Raw genomic sequence first — 24,513 nt, 5'->3', positions numbered from 1 at the left:
AGTTCCCCAGGGGTGAGGAACATAGTAACCAAAAATAATTGAAATCAGATAAGCGGTTTTCCATTAATTACAAAAAAATTTTCAAGATGGCCACCCCAGTCGGCCATCTTGGATGCAGCCACGCCTAAAACCAATAGGGTTCTTCCTTTTCAGGTGGTACAAGTGACTCAAATTTCAAATTGATATGGTGAAAAAAAAATTTTCAAGATGGCCGCCCCAGTCGGCCATCTTGGATCCGGCCACGCCCAAAATCAATAGGGTTCGTCCTTTTCAGGTGGTAGATGTGTGACCCAAATTTCAAATCGATATGGCGAACAGTTTATGAGTTATCGCACTCACAGCTATAAATGTTGACGCCCGGACGGACGGACGGGCAGCCAGACGACCTGGGTGACAACAATATCCCCCTTCCGCCACGTGGTGGGGGATAATATCTCTACAACGCTGAGTACTTGGCTCCAACAGTGAAAGGGTTCTGGTGGTTGTCAGGTTGTGGGGTACATTTTCCTGGCATGGTTTGGGTGCATTCATTTCCTTAGAAGGCAAGGTCAATGCCAATCACTAATTAATAGTACCAATTGATCATCTCACCCCCATGTTGCAGAATTTATTTCCTGCCTGGAGGGGTGTCTTCCAGGATGACAATGCCCCCCATCCACAGAGCACATGTGGTCACCCAATGGTTTGATGAGCATGACAATGAGGTTATCCATATGTCAAGACCTTCTTAGTCACCAGATCTGAACCCAATCGAGCATTTATGGGATATTCTGGAAAGACACCAGAGACAGCATTTTCCATCTCCATCAAAAAGGTGTAAATTGATCGACTTTCTCGTGGAAGAATGGTGCCGCATACACCCTGCAGAATTCCAGACGCTGGTGGACTATATGCTATGGAGCACACAGGCCGGAATAACCACAAGTGGTGGTCTAACACCCTATTAAGTGAGTTTACATTGGTGTTTCCATTTTGTTGTCCACTACTTGTACCATGTACATAGTTTGTCATTTGGTCCCTTTTTACAAAATTGGACATCAAAACTAATTTTCAATTGGACATCAAACAAAAAATTGGACATGAAAACTTCAGTCATGCTTGGATAAACAGGAGGTACCAATATTCTAATAATATGCAGGTTTAAAAGCAACACAGCATATGAAAACTCCCATCACTGCCAAATTAATGACATAAAATATGCGTCCAACTCAACATTGAACACTCCACACCACCCACTCACCTGAACAAGATTTCCCTTCTTGCTCCTAAGCAGCAGGAAGAGTAGTGTGCAAGGCATGCAGAGCATCGAAGACAAAGCCATGAGCCAGCCGATGGCCTCACCCCATGGAGGATACACATACTCCTTGTACTTTACACTTTCATGTTTCAACAATGTGAACAAAAACATGCCCTGTGGGGAAGGTGGATTATGACACGAGATAAAAAATGTATCAAACAGCAAAATGGCATACAAAATGACCCGAGCTTTAATTGTGAGTAAAGGTTTCAACACCCCCCCCCCCTTGAAGAAATAAATTTTTGTTGACTCAGTTGACCATGTTGTCAGTTGAAAAATGACTGATCAAAGTATCACTTAGCAACTCCAGTTTGCATCAAAATCACATGCATGGCAACTATTTGCAGGTTCATGGGCAAGAACACTCGCTGGTGGTCAAGAGTAAATTGTGGCAGAAAATTATCAACAGCGAGTAATATGGAACTTTTGAAATTATGAATGAAAGCAAACATGGCCTTTCGCACTTGTGCAAATTCAGTAACTTACTTCCACAAGCCGAGCCACTTGCCCATGATAGGGCTATATCCAATTCAAATAGTCTTTTAAACATACTAGTACGTGCCCGTAAAAACAAATAATAATAATAATAATAATAATAATAATAAATTAATAAATAAATATTCAAACCTCGAGCAACAAACAACAACCACGCAGGCCATTTCTTTGCTCTCGAGTGCCCGTACGTGCGTGGCCTGGAAGTTCGAATACGATTCGCAGTTACGATTATTCACAATTTAGTTTTAATACCCAATTATTCAATTAGCGCCAACGTATTTTACCTTTTCGCAATGTCGTGGCAAGGAAAAACAAAAAGAGAAGAGAGAGAAAAAAATTTACTTCCTGGTTCGGAGCATACCAGCACTGATGTTACCGAAATTTATGCACCGTCTAATATGAAAACGATCATAACTTGGGGCATTGTGTTTATCTATAAATGCGCATAAGAAAGAGAAATTATCAGAATACACGGTCATCACTATCCGGAAGTCCGTACGTTGTAACCCGTAATGATGAACGCCGCTGAGCTTCCCTTCCCCATCGGCCACGCCCACGCAACAACGTGACTTGTCATTGGTTTGGTAAATAAATGGCCATAACTTGGGAGGCACTTGGCCGATTAATATCAAACCTTGAAAAGGCACATCCTCAGGTCCCCAGCAATATATCTAGCAAGTTTCAATTAGATCGGACCAGTGGTTGTCGAGAAACGGCGGTCACACACACACACACACACACACACACACACACACACACACACACACACACTCACACACACACACACACACACACACACACACACACACACACACACACACACACACACACACACACACACACACACACACACACACACACACACACACACACACACCTGGAATTATAGATAGATGTACTCGAAACACCTGCTCCGTGAGGGAGCATGAGCAAGTCATCATCACCACCCCCCCCCCACCCCCGGAAGGGGAAGGGGGAGTTTATTATTATTATTATTATTATTAACCTGGGTTCTACTAACACTTATGCAAAATTTGGTGGAGATCAGGCCAATTCTGTTTTTTTTCCAATGATTTTCAGATGTACATAAAAATATGCATACATAAGTGACAGTTATGAAACTAGCCCCGAGGTGAACGAGCATCAATCACATGTTGGATTTCCCTAATCAGTTATATCATTAGTATATGTGCCCAGACAGGCCCCTAACCATTGTCGAGAGGGGAACACCACAAATGTGTTGTGTGTGCTAAAGTAAGTCTTCTTCCTCTTCCTCTTCCTCGATACTCCTTCTGGCCTTCCTTTAAACCCTCTTTTAGTCATGTCTCACAAAATGTAGTTACCATTTTGTGCACCACACAGCACAATTCATTCCTATCTATCTCTATCTCTATCTCTCTCAAATGATCATTTAACAGTCCTCATGTACATATATTGGGTGTAACCCACTATTCATAAATTTCCTTTCCTTCATTATTTGCCCTCTCATACAACACCACACACAACCACATTATAAGACGATACCACAAACAACCGAAAATTCAGACAAAGGGGAGAACAGCGTTGCTACTTTCACAAACCATTTGAGCAGGAAAACCTGTGAAAAGTCGAAGCGTCGACTCGGGGGAGGATCTCAACTCAAGGATGATTGAGAGCACCAATGGGAACACGGTCACGGGTCAAAGAACAAGCCACGACCTTTGCTCCTGGGAACTCCACCTCCCACGAACTCTGACCCCATCTCCTCTGCCACCTCTAAGTCTCCACCCCATTCAAGCTGCTTAAAAGGCAGAAAGCAGACTATTCGGAGCTGTTGGAAAACACTGGGGACCAAAGTAGGAAGCTGCCTGCCTGTTCATGCCAAAGAGAAGTCACCTGCCAGAACCAATCGCACTGGAGCTGCACCAAGTAGAGCTGGGCAGGCGGCGCTGTGACCAGGCGAGCATGAGAGCGGACAAGCCGAGAGTTCCCTCGTGCAGAAAGTTAGCTACATACTGACACACTATCTGTCTCTTGCTGTCCTCCAAGAACCCCAATTTGTCTATCTGGAGTCCGAGACTCACGAAGAGCTATCGATCATTTGCCTCTTGACCTTTCCGGGCGAGGCTTTACATTTACACGCACCTCATATTTTTTTCCTAAAGGCATACATTGTACACATCACATCCACACCTTTCTGCTTTTCCTCATTCCTTACTGGTTTCAGGATTTGCCCACACCTATCGCCGTGTGCCACAGTGAGTAGAAGGCTGATCCTACACCTTGGTCTGCCACTGTCTTCAGTTCTTCCTTTCAAAGTTTTCACAGTACAATCCTGCTGGTGCTATGTGTGTATAACCGGTTAAGATAAGATTATAGAAAGGGAAGTGCCAGGGTAATTCCTTTCCTCATGCATCTTTGCCTATCTATCATTTGATGATTGCTTGTAAATACATGCCACTGATTAGGTTTGTAAATAAATGTGCTTGTTGAACTGTTACCAGTTTCCTACCTGCTCACTTGGTCCTTTCCTACATTGACTCACTTCAACAGGTAAAGATGGATGGGGAAGTTCTTCCACATTGATTGGCTCCATAATGAGCCAGTGCATACCATGGTTCTCGGCCATATGAATAAAGACGGGTGCACACTGAGGGTATGAACCCCAATTGACATTGCCAAACCACCGGAAAAGGAAACTCGTTTTTAAAAGAGCGAGGACACTGCCAGGTTTGGCGTTGTCAAACGGCGTCCGGAGTTGTTTAACCATCCAGCAGGCCGCGGACATATCCACAGCGTGGTAGCCTGTGGTACCAGAGGTTGAGAAGAGTCGGAGAAGTCACCTTGTGTTAAATCCCAAATCCGGAACAATACATACAATTGCCTTATTTAATTTAGGATGTTTATAAGAGCCCTCTCAGCTCCCCACTGTCCCCCCCCCAACCCCAAGCATGATTAATATTAAACATAACCAATCCATTCTAAACTCAACTTGTGCATTCACAAGCCCCAGATTATGACCTTATCATTACTGTTAGGAAGCACCTAAACCAGATAGATACAGATACAGTCTCTCCGTCAGGAAAGTCTGCCGATTCCATCTGGCTCTCGTAAATATAGCTGGCACAAGCTTTGTTTGTTTTGGGGAAGGTGTCCTCTGTTGAAGAGTTGGTAACCATTACTTTGTTGGTAATGCTGCACAGCATCGTCTTTCCAATTGCAGATGTCCCTTAAATAAACCACAAAGCCTGCCTTATCACAGGAGACTCCTGCAAGAATCAAAATCCACTCACTGGCAATGATCGTTGAGCGTTTGAGCAGAATAACACAGCCATTCACGTTTGTCGGGCCTTGCAACGGTCCACGCCGTTGGGATCTGCAGTACAGGCAGCCGAGTGCTCAATCTCAGCCCTGTTGCCAAGCTGAGAAAGTTCTCCAACTCTCTTATGCAGATGCACATCCCTTTCTCCAAGGTACCTCTCCTCCCTCCCCCACCCCCAAGTATTTTTGGTGTCTTTTAAAAGTTTCGAGCAATTTTAGCAAATAATCCTTATCTCACACGCATAATATATTTTAAGATGCCCCCAATGGACGTTGAGCTAGGGGTGTTTGCGAATGCGTGGAAAGGATTCTGGGGTGAATAGCATCATTTTGAAAGTCCCATATTCTCATAAAAATGAGGGAGCCCTGAGGTCTGAGGGTGGCAAGCTCCATCCCTTTGAATTGCAAGAGTGCACTCGAGCTGTGCACCAATTCCCCGAAATGCAAGTCATCCATCATATTTGACAGGTGCACGCAGGCTTTCAGACCCTTCCCCCTTCCCAGGAATGGAACCACAATGGTGAAGATCCGCCAATCAGGCACTATTGTTGGGCATGGATGCGAGACTGCACCAATCACAATCAAGGGAGGTTGGTCCACCCCCACAAGTCATATGCCTATGAGGAGCCCTGGGGATCACTAGTGCGGGGGAAAGGCCGGGGGTGGAGGGAGAATAAATGGGAAAACAGTTTGAACTCTTTCATTCAGGGTCTTTTTCATAGGGGGTTCAGAGACTGGAATGTGTTGGCTGGTCTGGTCTTGGAGCTAGGATACAAATAGGTCAGAGTTGCACTGTAATGTCTGAACGACCACAGGTTTGCCCTCCATTTTCTCTCCGCAACTTTTCTACATCGACAATGACACTTTTTCTTCAATTGCTGACTTTCTTTCTCGACAATCTTCCCACCTTTCTGACTTTTAATTTCCTTCTTTCCAGGCTGTGAGTAGCTCTTTCACATGACACACATCTCGACCCAGCACGCTCTCCACGAACCCCCAGATGCCGGCAAGCTGCTTCAAAGTTACTGCCTTCCCTTGCATCTCAGCACAAGATACCGCAGCCACACAGACCACCCTCATTCAGCCAGATATATGAGCGACCCCCACACGATTGGGGCGCTGTTGGAGCAGAGTAAGCTGACCAAGAGGAGGCGCATGGGAGGCAAGCCCGAACCGCTGAGTCACGGGAATTGCAGCCTCAGCTGGGGTGTGGAAACCCCACACAATATCACACCCATTTCTTGACCCCTCTTATCAAACTCTGTTCTTCCTTCAGGTGCCTGGATACATTTTAATGTAAATGTGTTAAATCATTGTAATAAGGCATCTGAAGGTGGGAATTATCATGTTGACGACAAGAGGAATGTATGTGCTGTAAATAATTGAATATGCTTTGCTTTGCCTGTCTGAATTTTGCCACTTTCCCATTTGACTTCCCCAACTGCCATTCTTCCCAACAATTTCCTGCTCAAATGCTTGGTGCACAATAAAATGCATAGAAGCTTTCAGATAGTGTCTGAACTTATCCTGATAGGTTTGGTCTGAGATGGGGCTTATGGTGACAGTTGCTCAACGAGAAGGGCACACGGAAGAATGTATACCTCCGCCATGTAATGCCTGATCCACAAGAACATATCGGGCCCAATACAATTTTGAGCTATCATGCTATATATCGTTTGTCGCCTCATCTCTCAAAGGTGAAGAATCACTGTAAAAATTAAATAATTCTCTTATCCAGATCTGGATTCGGATCTTCACCAAAATAGAATCAATTTGTCGTGGTCACACGCCAATCTGTCCACTAAGTTTCATCTGAATCCATACACAACTTTTTGAGATATCGTGCTTACAGTATATATATATATATATATATATATATATATATATATATATATATATATATATATATATATATATATATATATATATATATATATATATATATATATATATATATATATATATATATATATAGTTTTTGGCCAGATCTCTCAATAGTGAAGAATCACTTTTAAAATTCTAGTCGTCGGATCCAGATCCGGATCTTCACCAAAATCTAAACAGTTCGTCCTTGTCACACACACCCAACCTGTCCACAAAATTTCATCTGGATCCGTCCACAACTTTGAGATATACTGTACACAAACAAATAGACACAAACAGACAGAAAGGGGTGAAAACATAACCTCCTGTACCTTCGGTGGCAAAAGTAATAAGCCAATCAGCACGTGAGATAACAACAATGCGACGCATGGCGTTGGTTTGCTCGGCCAACTCGTAGCTACTATGCATCCACAGACTGTACCATATCTGCTTCATTCACCTCACAGATACAGTAAACCAACCCTGGGCATGGAGATCTGGCCAGAGGTGAGTTCTGTTGACGGTGTCTGTGGTCTTTTTTAGACTCGTCAGGTTTGGAGTTATCGGACCCACAGCTATCACAGTGGTGACTGGTGAGGCATGGAATTTGAAGCACTCCACCGGACGACTAAGAGTATAAATGTCACAGTGCCAGTAATGGGGAAGGGGAGGAGGGGGGGTGAAAGGGGAAAGGGTTGCAGGGGGGGTGAAAGGGAAAGGGGCAGTGAAAGTGGAAGGGGCTGGGGCGAGGTGGTGAAAGGGGAAGGGACTACAGAGGTCAGGGGAGGTGAAAGGAGAAGGGGTTGCGGGGAGGTGGGGGGGGGGGTGAAAGGAGAACGGGGACGAGGTGGGGAATTCAGACTGAACAGATCTTACCATACACATTGCTGGAGTCACTACAGCCAATGACCACTTTATGATACTGTTGGGACGATATCCAATCATGAGTGTGACATCTGCCATGAAATTTTCACCACCTGCACCACATAAATTGGTCATGTTAAATATAATCAAAGAATAACAATATGCACATGCAATGTAATAACTCCTATCAAAAGCACACATTCAGCAACTTTCTCACTTTCACTCTCTCACGCAAATCCACATCCCACACAGTCACTTGGTGTTTGATGTAGATATGCAGTTCTAAAATATGAAAAAAAAATAAATTAGGTGATGGGTTACCTGAATGCATCCATCAAAAGAAAAAACAAGTTTCATTCTTGAAATCGTCAGCCACAAACGCACCATTCTTTGTCCATCTCCAGCCCAACCAGCCCACACCCCTTGAACCCATGATTCAACCCCACCCCCATCCAAATCCTGTGCGGCGTCAGTGGTAAATATCAGCCTGCTGTGGTGACTAAAACCACCGTATCTCCACCTCGTATGGCTGCACCATCATTCCTTCTCTTGCTGGAGCCTCAGCAGTGTGGTGCCTCTCTCACAAGGCTCTTCTGGAAAACCTGTCACACACAGCCCCCACAAGCACGCACACGGTACAACACATGGCACGGACAAAGCAACGAGGAAGGATCCTTTTGAATGGACCAGCAGCTGCAACAGCCCAAAACGATCACATCGATTTTCAAATCCAACCACTTCAAGCACACTGCTAATCAAGGCATACACCTGTGGAGCATGCGTGCACCGCTCATGCACCTCTGCAAACAAATTCACACACTTGCATACATAAATGTGAAAAAGCACAACTTAGAAGAATAACTGCTGTAAATAAAGCAGAACACACAATTCTGGAAACAAATTGCAGCACACCACTTTGTGCAAAGGTGACCCACACATTTTCCACAGGCATTCTCTAATCCTACACAACTCTGCTCCCAGGTTCACGCATACGTCCCATGCACACATCTGCTTCCAGGTTCACGCATATGTCCCATGCACACATCTGCTTCCAGGTACACGTGCACTCCACATACACAACTCTGCTCCCGGGTACGTACACACTTTCAATGCACAACTGTTAAGCACTCATTTGCAACAAGGTGCACAGATACACACCGCTTCCCCACACAAAACTCCATTCCTAGGTGCACACATGTGCATAGCAGACTCAGAGAAAGACAGCCAAATAACCACTCACAAATCCATCCACAGACAAGTAACCCCACCCTCCAATCCACCCCTGCACAATTTTACTGCTTGGCATATACACACATCCAATTGGCACAAACTTTTCTCCCACTATCCATACACGCAAAGCACTGCCAGGAAAGGAAATTCTCAAAACAGGAGCCTTCATTCTGTGAAAGGGAGGCTCGGAATGGAGAAGAAGGGATATGAATGAGGGCATAAAATGTTCAGGCAAACAGGATGTACAAAGGAATTGGGGGAATGAGTCATGGGAGTGACAAGAGGGAGAGAAGGGAGATTAGATGAAGAGACGGGGGAGGGAAAGGGGGGGAGAAAGGGGGGAGAAAGGGGGAGAAAGGGGGAGAAAGGGGGGAGAAAGGGGGGAGAAAGGGGGGAGAAAGGGGGGGAGAAAGGGGGGAGAAAGGGGGAGAAAGGGGGGAGAAAGGGGGGGAGAAAGGGGGGAGAAAGGGGGGAGAAAGGGGGGAGAAAGGGGGAGAAAGGGGGAGAAAGGGGGGAGAAAGGGGGGAGAAAGGGGGGAGAAAGGGGGAGAAAGGGGGGAGAAAGGGGGGAGAAAGGGGGGAGAAAGGGGGGAGAAAGGGGGGAGAAAGGGGGGGGAGAAAGGGGGGGAGAAAGGAGGGGGAGAAAGGGGGGAGAAAGGGGGGGGAGAAAGGGGGGAGAAAGGGGGGAGAAAGGGGGGAGAAAGGGGGGAGAAAGGGGGGAGAAAGGGGGGAGAAAGGGGGGGGAAAGGGGGGGAGAAAGGGGGGAGAAAGGGGGGAGAAAGGGGGGAGAAAGGGGGGAGAAAGGGGGGAGAAAGGGGGGGAGAAAGGGGGGAGAAAGGGGGAGAAAGGGGGGAGAAAGGGGGGAGAAAGGGGGGAGAAAGGGGGAGAAAGGGGGGAGAAAGGGGGGAGAAAGGGGGGAGAAAGGGGGGAGAAAGGGGGAGAAAGGGGGAGAAAGGGGGAGGGAAAGGGGGAGGGAAAGGGGGCAGGGGAAAGGGGGGAGGGAAAGGGGGAGGGAAAGGGGGAGGGGAAAGGGGGCAGGGGAAAAGGGGCAGGGGAAAAGGGGCAGGGGAAAAGGGGCAGGGGAAAGGGGGAGGGGAAAGGGGGAGGGAAAGGGGAGGGGAAAGAGGGAGGGGAAAGGGTCGAGAACGAGGGAAGGAGGAGCGAGAACGAGAACGAGAACGAGAACGAGGGAGGGAGAGGGGCGAGAACGAGAACGAGAACGAGAACGAGAACGAGGGAGGGAGGGAGAGGGGCGAGAACGAGAACGAGAACGAGAACGAGAACGAGGGAGGGAGGGAGAGGGGCGAGAACGAGAACGAGAACGAGAACGAGGGAGGGAGGGAGAGGGGCGAGAACGAGAACGAGAACGAGAACGAGGGAGGGAGGGAGAGGGGCGAGAACGAGAACGAGAACGAGGGAGGGAGGGAGAGGGGCGAGAACGAGAACGAGAACGAGGGAGGGAGGGAGGGAGAGGGGCGAGAACGAGAACGAGAACGAGGGAGGGAGGGAGGGAGAGGGGCGAGAACGAGAACGAGAACGAGGGAGGGAGGGAGGGAGAGGGGCGAGAACGAGAACGAGAACGAGGGAGGGAGGGAGAGGGGCGAGAACGAGAACGAGAACGAGGGAGGGAGGGAGAGGGGCGAGAACGAGAACGAGAACGAGGGAAGGAGGGAGAGGGGCGAGAACGAGAACGAGAACGAGGGAAGGAGGGAGAGGGGCGAGAACGAGAACGAGAACGAGGGAAGGAGGGAGAGGGGCGAGAACGAGAACGAGAACGAGGGAAGGAGGGAGAGGGGCGAGAACGAGAACGAGAACGAGGGAAGGAGGGAGAGGGGCGAGAACGAGAACGAGAACGAGGGAAGGAGGGAGAGGGGCGAGAACGAGAACGAGAACGAGGGAAGGAGGGAGAGGGGCGAGAACGAGAACGAGAACGAGGGAGGGAGAGGGGCGAGAACGAGGGAGGGAGAGGGGCGAGAACGAGGGAGGGAGAGGGGCGAGAACGAGGGAGGGAGAGGGGCGAGAACGAGGGAGGGAGAGGGGCGAGAACGAGAGGGACGAGGGAGGGAGGGAGAGGGGCGAGAACGAGGGAGAGAGGGGGGCGAGAACGAGGGAGGGAGAGTGGCGAGAACGAGGGAGGGAGAGGGGCGAGAACGAGGGAGGGAGAGGGGCGAGAACGAGGGAGGGAGAGGGGCGAGAACGAGGGAGGGAGAGGGGCGGGAACGAGGGAGGGAGAGGGGCGAGAACGAGGGAGGGAGAGGGGCGAGAACGAGGGAGGGAGAGGGGCGAGAACGAGGCAGGGAGAGGGGCGAGAACGAGGGAGGGAGAGGGGCGAGAACGAGGGAGGGAGAGGGGCGAGAACGAGGGAGGGAGAGGGGCGAGAACGAGGGAGGGAGAGGGGCGAGAACGAGGGAGGGAGAGGGGCGAGAACGAGGGAGGGAGAGGGGCGAGAACGAGGGAGGGAGAGGGGCGAGAACGAGGCAGGGAGAGGGGCGAGAACGAGGCAGGGAGAGGGGCGAGAACGAGGCAGGGAGAGGGGCGAGAACGAGGCAGGGAGAGGGGCGAGAACGAGGGAGGGAGAGGGGCGAGAACGAGGGAGGGAGAGGTGGCGAGAACGAGGGAGGGAGAGGTGGCGAGAACGAGGGAGGGAGAGGTGGCGAGAACGAGGGAGGGAGAGGTGGCGAGAACGAGGGAGGGAGAGGTGGCGAGAACGAGGGAGGGAGAGGTGGCGAGAACGAGGGAGGGAGAGGGGGCGAGAACGAGGGAGGGAGAGGGGCGAGAACGAGGGAGGGAGAGGGGCGAGAACGAGGGAGGGAGAGGGGGCGAGAACGAGGGAGGGAGAGGGGGCAAGAACGAGGGAGGGAGAGGGGGCGAGAACGAGGGAGGGAGAGGGGGCGAGAACGAGGGAGGGAGAGGTGGCGAGAACGAGGGAGGGAGAGGTGGCGAGAACGAGGGAGGGAGAGGTGGCGAGAACGAGGGAGGGAGAGGTGGCGAGAACGAGGGAGGGAGAGGTGGCGAGAACGAGGGAGGGAGAGGTGGCGAGAACGAGAACGAGAACGAGGGAGGGAGAGGGGCGAGAACGAGAACGAGAACGAGGGAGGGAGAGGGGCGAGAACGAGGGAGGGAGAGGGGCGAGAACGAGGGAGGGAGAGGGGGCGAGAACGAGGGAGGGAGAGGGGGCGAGAACGAGGGAGGGAGAGGGGGCGAGAACGAGGGAGGGAGAGGGGGCGAGAACGAGGGAGGGAGAGGGGGCGAGAACGGGGGAGGGAGAGGGGGCGAGAACGGGGGAGGAAAGTGGGCGAGAACGGGGGAGGAAAGTGGGCGAGAACGGGGGAGGAAAGTGGGCGAGAACGGGGGAGGAAAGTGGGCGAGAACGGGGAGGAAAGTGGGCGAGAACGGGGGAGGAAAGTGGGCGAGAACGGGGGAGGAAAGTGGGCGAGAACGGGGAAGGAAAGTGGGCGAGAACGGGGAGGAAAGTGGGCGAGAACGGGGGAGGAAAGTGGGCGAGAACGGGGAGGAAAGTGGGCGAGAACGGGGAGGAAAGTGGGCGAGAACGGGGGAGGAAAGTGGGCGAGAACGGGGAGGAAAGTGGGCGAGAACGGGGGAGGAAAGTGGGCGAGAACGGGGGAGGAAAGTGGGCGAGAACGGGGGAGGAAGGGGGGCGAGAACGAGGGAGGAAAGGGGGCGAGAACGAGGGAGGAAAGGGGGCGAGAACGAGGGAGGGAGAGGGGGCGAGAACGGGGGAGGAAAGTGGGCGAGAACGGGGGAGGAAAGGGGGCGAGAACGGGGAGGAAAGGGGGCGAGAACGGGGGAGGAAAGGGGGCGAGAACGAGGGAGGAAAGGGGGCGAGAACGAGGGAGGAAAGGGGGCGAGAACGAGGGAGGAAAGGGGGCGAGAACGAGGGAGGAAAGGGGGCGAGAACGAGGGAGGAAAGGGGGCGAGAACGAGGGAGGAAAGGGGGCGAGAACGAGGGAGGAAAGGGGGCGAGAACGAGGGAGGAAAGGGGGCGAGAACGAGGGAGGAAAGGGGGCGAGAACGAGGGAGGAAAGGGGGCGAGAACGAGGGAGGAAAGGAGACGAGAACGAGGGAGGAAAAGGGGCGAGAACGAGGGAGGAAAGGGGGCGAGAACGAGGGAGGAAAGGGGGCGAGAACGAGGGAGGAAAGGGGGCGAGAACGAGGGAGGAAAAGGGGCGAGAACGAGGGAGGAAAAGGAAGGGTGGGAAAGTGGAAATCAGAAGAAATGAAAGGTGATTAAAAAACAAAAACAAACCAGAAGACATACCGTAAACCCACGCCACTACTATGCATTGCCAGAACACCTGCCAAAGCAATGTCACTCCACTCACAGCAAAGAGGTCGATGAGCTGGAACAAGTAAATTCCACCCTGTTGAAATAGAGGGTCAAATAAATATGTCTCCATCAAATGCAGCTCAACTTCAGTGTGTGATGAAATACTGGTGAGATTTTGTTTCACTTTTGTGTTGCAAACTTCAGCAACAAAGAAAACAAGCCCAATTTGATGGACCCTGATAAACCACAAATTTCACATCAGGCCTTGCACCTCCTTCCACTTCTCTTGCCCTCCCCACCATTCCCACAAAGACTATTCATTCAATTTTAGCTGGCTAATGCAATAATTGACTAATGTGAGTGCTCGTTAAAAAGAAAAAAAAAAAAAAGAAAAAGAAAAAAAAAATCCATGAAACCAGACTTGTTCTGCAAATAATAAAAGCATACAACCTCGACAAGACTGAGCCATCAACAAAGAGAACACTTTCATAACCATGTGACAAATCCAAAACCTCAGCTTGACTAATAACTTCGATAGAGTCAGTGGTTTTCTATTTCAAAAATAAATATATAAATTTTAAATGAGAAGGGCACTCGGTAGAGTGCATACCTCCGCCACGTTATGCCTGATCCATAAGAACACATCGGGACCAATACAATTTTGAGCTATCATGCTATATGACGTCCGTCTAGAAAGTAACGGGACTGAGCCTGCTGTGTGCTCCACTTACACAACTTGAATGAACGGGTTGCGTCAGTCTTTCACAACATATATATATACATATATATACATATATATACATATATATATATACATATACATATATATATATATATATACATATATATATATATACATATATATATATATATACATATATATATATATATATATATACACATATATATATATATATATATATATATATATATATATATATATATATATATATATCTATATATATATATATATATATATATATATATATATATATATATCTTCTTCTTCTTCTTTCGGCTGCTCCCTTTAGGGGTCGCCACAGCGGATCATCCGTATGATCCGCATAGTGATTTAGCACATGTTTTACGCCGGATGCCCTTCCTGACACAACCCTGGTCGCCTCTTACAACACAGGGATATGGTACACCTATTTTAACCGGGGTATACACCGGCCCAGTACACTGGTACTCATTTCGCCGACCTCGGAAGGATGACAGGCTGAGTCAACCCCCTGGTGTATTAATTCAGTGGCCCAACGGGGCTTGAACTCAGGACCTTTTGGATCCCAAGCCGCTGCCCTAACCACTGCGCCAACACCAGGATATATATATATATATATATATATATATATATATATATATATATATATATATATATATATATATATATATATATATACATACATACATACATACATACATACATACATACATACATACATACATACATACATACATACATACATACATACATACATACATACAGTGGGGAGAACAAGTATTTGACACACTGCCGATTTTGCAGGTTTTCCAACTTACAAAGCACGTAGAGGTCTGTAATTTTTATCATCGGTATACTTCAACTGTGAAAGACGGAATCTAAAACAAAAATTCTGAAAATCACATTGTATGATTTTTAAATAATTAATTTGCATTTTATTGCATGAAATAAATATTTAATCACCTACCAACCAGTAAGAATTCCAGCTCTCACAGACCTGTTAGTTTTGTCTTTAAGAAGCCCTCCCATTCTCCACTCATTACCTGTATTAACTGCACCTGTTTGAACTTGTTATCTGCATAAAAGACAGCTGTCCACACAATCAATCAGACTCCAACCTCTCCACAATGGGCAAGACCAGAGAGCTGTCTAAGGACATCAGGGACAAAATTGTAGACTTGCACAAGGCTGGGATGGGCTACAGGACAATAGGCAAGCAGCTTGGTGAGAAGGCAACAACTGTTGGCGCAATTATTAGAAAATGGAAGAAGTTCAAGATAACAGTCAATCTCACTCGGTCTGGGGCTCCATGCAAGATCTCACCTCGTGAAGCCTCAATGATCATGAGAAAGGTGAGGGATCAGCCCAGAACTACACGGCAGGACCTGGTCAATGACCTGAAGAGAGCTGGGACCACAGTATCAAAGAAAACCATAAGTAGCACACTACGCCGTCATGGATTAAAATCCTGCAGCCCACGCAAGGTCCCTCTGCTCAAGCCAGCGCATGTCGAGGCCCGTCTGAAGTTTGCCAATGACCATCTGGATGATCCAGAGGAGGAATGGGAGAAGGTCATGTGGTCTGATGAGACCAAAATAGTGCTTTTTGGTTTAAACTCCACTCGCCGTGTTTGGAGGAAGAAGAAGGATGAGTACAACCCCAAGAACACCATCCCAACCGTGAAGCATGGAGGTGGAAACATCATTCTTTGGGGATGCTTTTCTGCAAAGGGGACAGGACGACTGCACCGTATTGATGGGAGGATGGATGGGGCCATGCATCGCGAGATCTTGGCCAACAACCTCCTTCCCTCAACAAGAGCATTGAAGATGGGGCGTGGCTGGGTCTTCCAGCATGACAACGACCCGAAACACACAGCCAGGGCAACTAAGGAGTGGCTCCGTAAGAAGCATCTCAAGGTCCTGGAGTGGCCTAGCCAGTCTCCAGACCTGAACCCAATAGAAAATCTTTGGAGGGAGCTGAAAGTCTGTGTTGCCCAGCAACAGCCCTGAAACCTGAAGGATCTGGAGAAGATCTGTATAGAGGAGTGGGCCAAAATCCCTGCTCTAGTCTGTGCAAACCTGGTTAAGAACTATAGGAAACGTCTGATCTCTGTAATTGCAAACAAAGGTTTCTGTACCAAATATTAAGTTCTGTTTTTCTGATGTATCAAATACTTATTTCATGCGATAAAATGCAAATTAATTATTTAAAAATCATACAATGTGATTTTCAGGATTTTGGTTTTAGATTCCGTCTTTGACAGTTGAAGTGTACCTATGATAAAAATTACAGACCTCTCGGTGCTTTGTAAGTGGGAAAACCTGCAAAATCGGCAGTGTATCAAATACTTGTTCTCCCCACTGTATATATATATTATATATATATATATATATATATATATATATATATATATATATATATATATATATATATATATATATATATATATATATATATATATATATATACACGCACACATTCAGACACGATTGGTGATGGTTGACTGTGCTCATTGTGTGATTTTTTACAGGTCGTGCTTTACACGTTGTCCAGCCTGAGTCGTCGCGCTATGAGTCATGAGCAGAGAGCCAATCTGAAGTTTCTTGCCAAGCTTGGCAAAACACCTTCCGAATCCTTCGCAATGCTGCAGCAAGTCAATGGAAAAGAAACGATGTCACATACAAGTGCATTCGAATGGCACAAGAGGTTCAAAGAGGAACGGGAGGGGGATGAAGACGATCCATGGTCTGGAAGACCCTCAACGAGCAGAATGGCGGACAACATCGAGCATATGAAGCAGATCGTCGACTCACAGTGCGGATGATTGCTGAGGAACTTGCCATCAACAAGGACACTGTCTGGAGCATCGTCAATGAAAATCTCGAAATGCGCAAGGCGTGCACAAAGATGGTCCCCAAGCTGTTGTCCGAGGACCAGAAACAGCAAAGTTACTGTCTGTCAAGACATTATCGAGCGCCTCGAGGACGATCCAGACCTGCTCAGGAGAGTCATTACAGGCGATGAATCATGGATATTCGAATACGATCCAGAGACCAAACGGCACAGTCGTCAGTGGAAGTCCAGCATCACCAAAACCAAAGAAAGCAAGGATGTTTAAGTCGAAGGTCAAGGTGATGCGCAGGCCCATAGCCAGAGCTCACAATTAAGGGGGGCACAATTATTATATTTAATATTTTTGATAACCCAGTATACTATTGTATTCATGCAGCATTGACACATCTATACTGAGGTTGCCGTCGCATACTAACCAAATTGATCTCAGCTCGATTTAATATGTTCCGATGTTTTTGGCCTAAAATTATTTGAATGCAGGAGAGCCACAACAAACTGGCACATTCACAATGCAGATATTCAATGATTAGACAATTGGCACCAATTCAGGTGCACTTATACAAGGTGTTGTCAAGAATTGGCATGAGAAAATTAATATACCAGAGATACAATGACTAAACGGGGGAGGTTGGCACCAGAATCATTGCAATTTGAAATAAGATACAGTCGGCTATGACCTGCGATCATCACGTTAAACTATCAACAGCAAATACGACTAGCCTGAAGATACCACAAGGTCCGCATTTAAAGCAGTCAATTACACAGAGGTAAGGATATGCACAAAGCACTAGATATGGGATATGCAAAGCACCAAACACAACATTTAACTTAAACATCAGAAGTACAAAGCAGCCGTCCACGGCGGGTGCTGACCACAACCACACTGCAACCACAACCACACACGCATCACCAGCAGCCACACACACAATCTGAACTCCTCGTATAGTTTTTATACCGCTGTACTCGCTGTCAGAAGAGCTGCAGGCGACGCGTCTCGGTGTGGAATCTTCTGAGGACCTTCTCCTTCCATTCATTCAGGCATTTACAGGAGCAGGAGAGGTCTCTCTCGAATTTACATAAAGTGAGCATTTACATAAAGTGAGCAGGAGAGGTCTCTCTCGAAGGCCAGCTGTACCAGTTGTGCCTTGCGTGCATGGACCGTCGATGGTCAGTGAAGACATTCCTCAATGTTGAGAATGAGTTTTCACACATGGCAGTGGACGCACCAAATGTTAGTCCAAGTCTCATAGCAGTCACTACACTTGGCATGGCTTCCAGCGTTTTGTGGTATGTTGAGAGGAGTTTTTGTGTTGTCAATCTCTCGTTTGGCTGCTTTTCTGTCTGTGAGCGAATAAACTGCTTTGCAACCACACACTCTGTTTCACTGATGGTTGACTTTGTTAATGTCATGATGTGCTGGAGCAAGTGGGGATCCATAAACGTGCCATTTTCAGGATTCAAGGCAGTGAGTGAACGGGCGAGTTGTGTGTTGCGCTCACTGAAGCGCTGAGCGATCTCTCAAAGCACAGTGTCAATTGCGCTGTAAAAAAAACCCACTGCAGTTCCGTCTTGTCATTGTCGTTGTTTTGTCCTGTAGTCTCCAAAACTACAAACTGTTCCAAGTTCTTCTGCATTGTGCGTCTCCGTTTTGGTGGTGCAGGTGTAGAAGTGTGAGCATCGTTGGCCTGTTCCACAGATCAGTGAACTCATCCTCAGAGCAGAGTTTCTTCACACACCCTGTAGCACTCGCCACCAGTTCCAACCCCGTTAGCAAGTCCATGTCCTCTGCCTGCAAGAGTCTGTTAGAGCCATCTAACATCATCAGCAGTTTTTGTACAAAGATAGCAATGAACATGAAGGCAGGCCCAGAGACTTCCCGCAAAAGCCCAATAGCCTCCATCCTCATCTCTGCATCGTAGGCGCGCTCTGCATCAATTTCCGACAGTAAGGATGTGATATCCTTAAAAGATCCTATGATGGCAGACACGGTGGCTAAATGTCCCGTCCACCTTTGATCAAGAAGTCGTTTTAACCGCTCACCTTTATACTGTGCAGCAACAGTGGGCTTTTTGAAGAATTTGTACAGGCAACAACAAACCTCAAGGAAATCAGTGACAGCTTTCTCTGCTGCCAGTGCGTGGATAACTACCAGATGGAGTTGGTGATTTAAGGAGTGCACATCGGGGATTTCTTGTTCCAATATCTCTTGCAACAACTTTTGCACCCCACCATGCTTCCCAGCCATTACCGAAGCCCGTCGTACACCTGACTTAATATTTTTGATGTGTCAAGTCCTCTTTTTGTCAGCTCTGCAATTATTAGGTCTGTCAATGTTTTTGCATCTCCAGCGTCGGCTGTAGCTATTGTGAGTAGACGCTCTGTTGCTTCATTTGATGCCGATACAAAGCGAATGATGATTGATATGTTCTCACATTCAGTGGGGTCCCTCGTCCCATCCACCTTGATAGTAAACCACGATGTGCCTACTTCTTCCACGATGGCATCCGTCACAACATTACTCAATGTGCAGATCAGTTACTTCTGCATTTCTGGACTAGTATAGCTTGCGTTTCGTGGGATATGCTTTATTATTTTGGCTAGCTCGGTGTCTTTTTTGAGTGTGTAGTTTAAAAGCGAGAGAAAGAGCCCACTGTGCCCATCTGACATATCCTCAAAATTATCAAGGCTCCCTCTAAAAGGTATCCGATTTTCGGCGAGAAATCCCACAACATCTATAAGAGCAGACACATAGTGCTGGTCTATTTCTATTTAGCTGGTCAGCATTGAGGAGTGTGGAAATCTCCTTACCACAATCGATGCGCCTCTCATTCTCCTTGCACCTCAAAACACAAGTTAAATGTTCCTTTGAAATTGCGTGTTTGTGAAACCCCCTGCCTTTCTCAACAGCACGTTTCCAATTCCGGTAGCCTCGCACTGTGAAAGTAGTCCACTGGGCTGCGTGCAGTGTTAAACTTCCTACATGGATAGCAGAATGCTGCATCTGTTTGCACACTGTATTCCAGCCATTCATTAGTCTGGTACCACGAGGACACAAACGAGCGCTCTTGTTCTGCAACAGATGGCCAGAGTACCGCTATTGAACAACTTGATTCAGTCTCTCACTTCCAAGATAATCGGGAAGCGGCTTGACAGTCACACCCAACCCCGAGGCCGCTGCCGAGCGTGGCAACCAGGTTGCCTGCGCTGGGGCTCCAGCTGCAGGGCTAACGTTGCTGGCTTGGCCAGGTTCTGTCGGTATTTCATCGACATGATAGTCTTTTCCTCCTCCTCCTCCAACTCCTCCCACAACATTTCTTTCATCATCTTCTTCATTTTCGTCGCTTGCATTTTTTCCTTTTCTGAGCCATTTTCGTATATCCATCATCCACGTCTTTTTCTCCTGTTGCTAGCTCGCGCTCTACGTGACTCTGCCCTCGTGACTCGTGTCACTAATCTCACGACTCGCGAGATTTGACGGTTGACGGTTTTATTTATTAAATGATGCATCCATCAAGAACAGGTTTTATCTGCATAATTTCAAATGGAAGCACGATTGCAAACACACATATTTTTAATTTTTATTATAAAATTACTTTTGTAAGATGGAGGGTTGACGGGTTATGAGGGTCACACGGTGCACGTGCACTTCATCTTTAATTATGTAAATTTGTCTTTTCCTTAATCATATTATGACTATATTACATTTATACATTACTTACAACCAATAAGGTAACCTGCTCAATCGGGCCTCCATATCGAATACGCTGATTGGCTATTCCTTAAAACTAAATGATCCACTATATATATATATATATATATATATATATATATATATATATATATATATATATATATATATATATATATATATATATATATATATATATATATAAATATATAACCACCCACAACATCGACATTCGACACGAGGTCTTGCGGCTGTCCGTCGTGTTGGCTGCTGGCGTTATCTTTTATATTGTGGGCTTGGACTTTATTGACTTGCCAATTGCTTTTGGAGATGCGCTGACAAGTGCACACTTATCTCTTGACTGTTATTCAAAGAAGGATATTATTAAAGAACAGTTTATCCAAGAAGGCCTTATTATTCACCACGTTGAACATCTGGAATAAGGTTTTAGTTCACACAGGTGAACTCTTAAACAGCAAGTTCACAATGGGCGCTCGTCCTTAAACACAAAGTTGCTCACAGGGTGCAACAGGGCATAAATGGGTGGCATACAAGTGGGGGGGGCACCAGATGCGCTATGGGGGGCATTGCACCCAAATGCCCCCCCTAGCGACAGGCCTGGTGATATCGCCTTTTTTGACATCAAGGGCATCGTCCACTTCGAGTTTCCACGACAGGATCAAACAGTGAATCGATACGTGTACAAGGAGATCCTCCAGCGCCTCATGAGATCAGTCTGGGACAAGAGGAGGGATCTGTGGGAGAACAACACCTGGGTGCTCCACCATGACAATGCCCCTGTTCACAGTGCCCTGAGCGTGCCAACTCTGGAGCGTGCCAACGTGCCAACTCTGGAGCAACCCCCGTATTCGTCAGACTTGGCCCCTTGTGATTTTTTCCTATTCCCCAAGATCAAGGAGACCTAATTTCCTGATGTGGAGGCCATCAAAAGGGCCGTGATGTGGCTCCGGAGGATTCCAGAAGAAAACTTCCAGGGGTGCATTGAAGCGTGGAAGAAGAGGATGGACAAGTGTGTGAGACTGGAGGGAAACTATTTTGAAGGGGACAAGCTGTGGTTTCAATATATTTTTTGGAATAAAATTTCTGTGAAGTTAGTCCCGTTACTTTTTAGACGGACCTCGCATATCATTTTTCACCCCATCTCTTTATGGTAAAGAATCACTTTAAAAATTAAATCATTCTGAAATCCAGATCCAGATGACAGGGAGACGGGGAGATGGGGAGACGGGGAGACGGGGAGACGGGGAGACGGGGAGACGGGGAGACGGGGAGACAGGAACAGAAACGGACAGGCACAGACAGAGGCAAACGGACAGGCACAGACAGAGGCAAACGGACAGGCACAGACAGAGGCAAACGGACAGGCACAGACAGAGGCAAACGGGGAGACAGAAACGGACAGGCACAGACAGAGGCAAACGGGGAGACAGAAACGGACAGGCACAGACAGAGGCAAACGGGGAGACAGAAACGGACAGGCACAGACAGAGGCAAACGGGGAGACAGAAACGGACAGGCACAGACAGAGGCAAACGGGGAGACAGAAACGGACAGGCACAGACAGAGGCAAACGGGGAGACAGAAACGGACAGGCACAGACAGAGGCAAACGGGGAGACAGAAACGGGGAGACAGAGACAGAGGCAAACGGTGAGACAGAGACAGAGGCAAACGGTGAGACAGAGACAGAGACAGAGGCAAACGGTGAGACAGAGACAGAGACAGAGGCAAACGGTGAGACAGAGACAGAGACAGAGGCAAACGGTGAGACAGAGACAGAGACAGAGGCAAACGGTGAGACAGAGACAGAGACAGAGGCAAACGGTGAGACAGAGACAGAGACAGAGGCAAACGGTGAGACAGAGACAGAGACAGAGGCAAACGGTGAGACAGAGACAGAGACAGAGGCAAACGGTGAGACAGAGACAGAGACAGAGGCAAACGGTGAGACAGAGACAGAGACAGAGACAGAGGCAAACGGTGAGACAGAGACAGAGACAGAGACAGAGGCAAACGGTGAGACAGAGACAGAGACAGAGACAGAGGCAAACGGTGAGACAGAGACAGAGACAGAGGCAAACGGTGAGACAGAGACAGAGACAGAGGCAAACGGTGAGACAGAGACAGAGACAGAGGCAAACGGTGAGACAGAGACAGAGACAGAGGCAAACGGTGAGACAGAGACAGAGACAGAGGCAAACGGTGAGACAGAGACAGAGACAGAGGCAAACGGTGAGACAGAGACAGAGACAGAGGCAAACGGTGAGACAGAGACAGAGACAGAGGCAAACGGTGAGACAGAGACAGAGACAGAGGCAAACGGTGAGACAGAGACAGAGACAGAGGCAAACGGTGAGACAGAGACAGAGACAGAGGCAAACGGTGAGACAGAGACAGAGACAGAGGCAAACGGTGAGACAGAGACAGAGGCAGAGGCAAACGGTGAGACAGAGACAGAGGCAGAGGCAAACGGTGAGACAGAGACAGAGGCAGAGGCAAACGGTGAGACAGAGACAGAGGCAGAGGCAAACGGTGAGACAGAGACAGAGGCAGAGGCAAACGGTGAGACAGAGACAGAGGCAGAGGCAAACGGTGAGACAGAGACAGAGGCAGAGGCAAACGGTGAGACAGAGACAGAGGCAGAGGCAAACGGTGAGACAGAGACAGAGGCAGAGGCAAACGGTGAGACAGAGACAGAGGCAGAGGCAAACGGTGAGACAGAGACAGAGGCAGAGGCAAACGGTGAGACAGAGACAGAGGCAGAGGCAAACGGTGAGACAGAGACAGAGGCAGAGGCAAACGGTGAGACAGAGACAGAGGCAGAGGCAAACGGTGAGACAGAGACAGAGGCAGAGGCAAACGGTGAGACAGAGACAGAGGCAGAGGCAAACGGTGAGACAGAGACAGAGGCAGAGGCAAACGGTGAGACAGAGACAGAGGCAGAGGCAAACGGTGAGACAGAGACAGAGGCAGAGGCAAACGGTGAGACAGAGACAGAGGCAGAGGCAAACGGTGAGACAGAGACAGAGGCAGAGGCAAACGGTGAGACAGAGACAGAGGCAGAGGCAAACGGTGAGACAGAGACAGAGGCAGAGGCAAACGGTGAGACAGAGACAGAGGCAGAGGCAAACGGTGAGACAGAGACAGAGGCAGAGGCAAACGGTGAGACAGAGACAGAGGCAGAGGCAAACGGTGAGACAGAGACAGAGGCAGAGGCAAACGGTGAGACAGAGACAGAGGCAGAGGCAAACGGTGAGACAGAGACAGAGGCAGAGGCAAACGGTGAGACAGAGACAGAGGCAGAGGCAAACGGTGAGACAGAGACAGAGGCAGAGGCAAACGGTGAGACAGAGACAGAGGCAGAGGCAAACGGTGAGACAGAGACAGAGGCAGAGGCAAACGGTGAGACAGAGACAGAGGCAGAGGCAAACGGTGAGACAGAGACAGAGGCAGAGGCAAACGGTGAGACAGAGACAGAGGCAGAGGCAAACGGTGAGACAGAGACAGAGGCAGAGGCAAACGGTGAGACAGAGACAGAGGCAGAGGCAAACGGTGAGACAGAGACAGAGGCAGAGGCAAACGGTGAGACAGAGACAGAGGCAGAGGCAAACGGTGAGACAGAGACAGAGGCAGAGGCAAACGGTGAGACAGAGACAGAGGCAGAGGCAAACGGTGAGACAGAGACAGAGGCAAACGGTGAGACAGAGACAGAGGCAAACGGTGAGACAGAGACAGAGGCAAACGGTGAGACAGAGACAGAGGCAAACGGTGAGACAGAGACAGAGGCAAACGGTGAGACAGAGACAGAGGCAAACGGTGAGACAGAGACAGAGGCAAACGGTGAGACAGAGACAGAGGCAAACGGTGAGACAGAGACAGAGGCAAACGGTGA

At 48.4% G+C, this 24,513-nt stretch overlaps 1 protein-coding gene across 22 annotated transcripts in view; it reads right to left on the bottom strand.

Moving 5' to 3' along the window:
• Window positions 1–24,513, bottom strand: part of LOC147014835 (sodium- and chloride-dependent creatine transporter 1-like) — a 115,896-nt gene that overhangs the window by 30,242 nt on the left and 61,141 nt on the right. For 19 of the 22 annotated variants that reach the window (XM_085853175.1, XM_085853181.1, XM_085853184.1 and 16 more), the window contains 3 exons: window positions 13,328–13,430; window positions 7,832–7,932; window positions 1,241–1,411 (listed from right to left, as the gene is read on the bottom strand). In XM_085853175.1, coding sequence (XP_085709301.1) covers window positions 1,241–1,411; window positions 7,832–7,932; window positions 13,328–13,430 — 375 coding nt within the window. Of the gene's footprint in view, window positions 1–1,237; window positions 1,412–7,831; window positions 8,422–13,327; window positions 13,431–24,513 lie in introns of those variants that run through there. The other 3 variants (XM_085853194.1, XM_085853192.1, XM_085853193.1) reach the window with 3 other exon arrangements.

Source organism: Eptatretus burgeri, chromosome 13 (genome assembly GCF_056783735.1).
Source record: "Eptatretus burgeri isolate ZD-2024b chromosome 13, Ebu_testis_v1, whole genome shotgun sequence".
Classification (NCBI taxonomy): Eukaryota; Metazoa; Chordata; class Myxini; order Myxiniformes; family Myxinidae; genus Eptatretus; species Eptatretus burgeri.
This window is presented reverse-complemented; position numbering and strand designations above follow the sequence as displayed.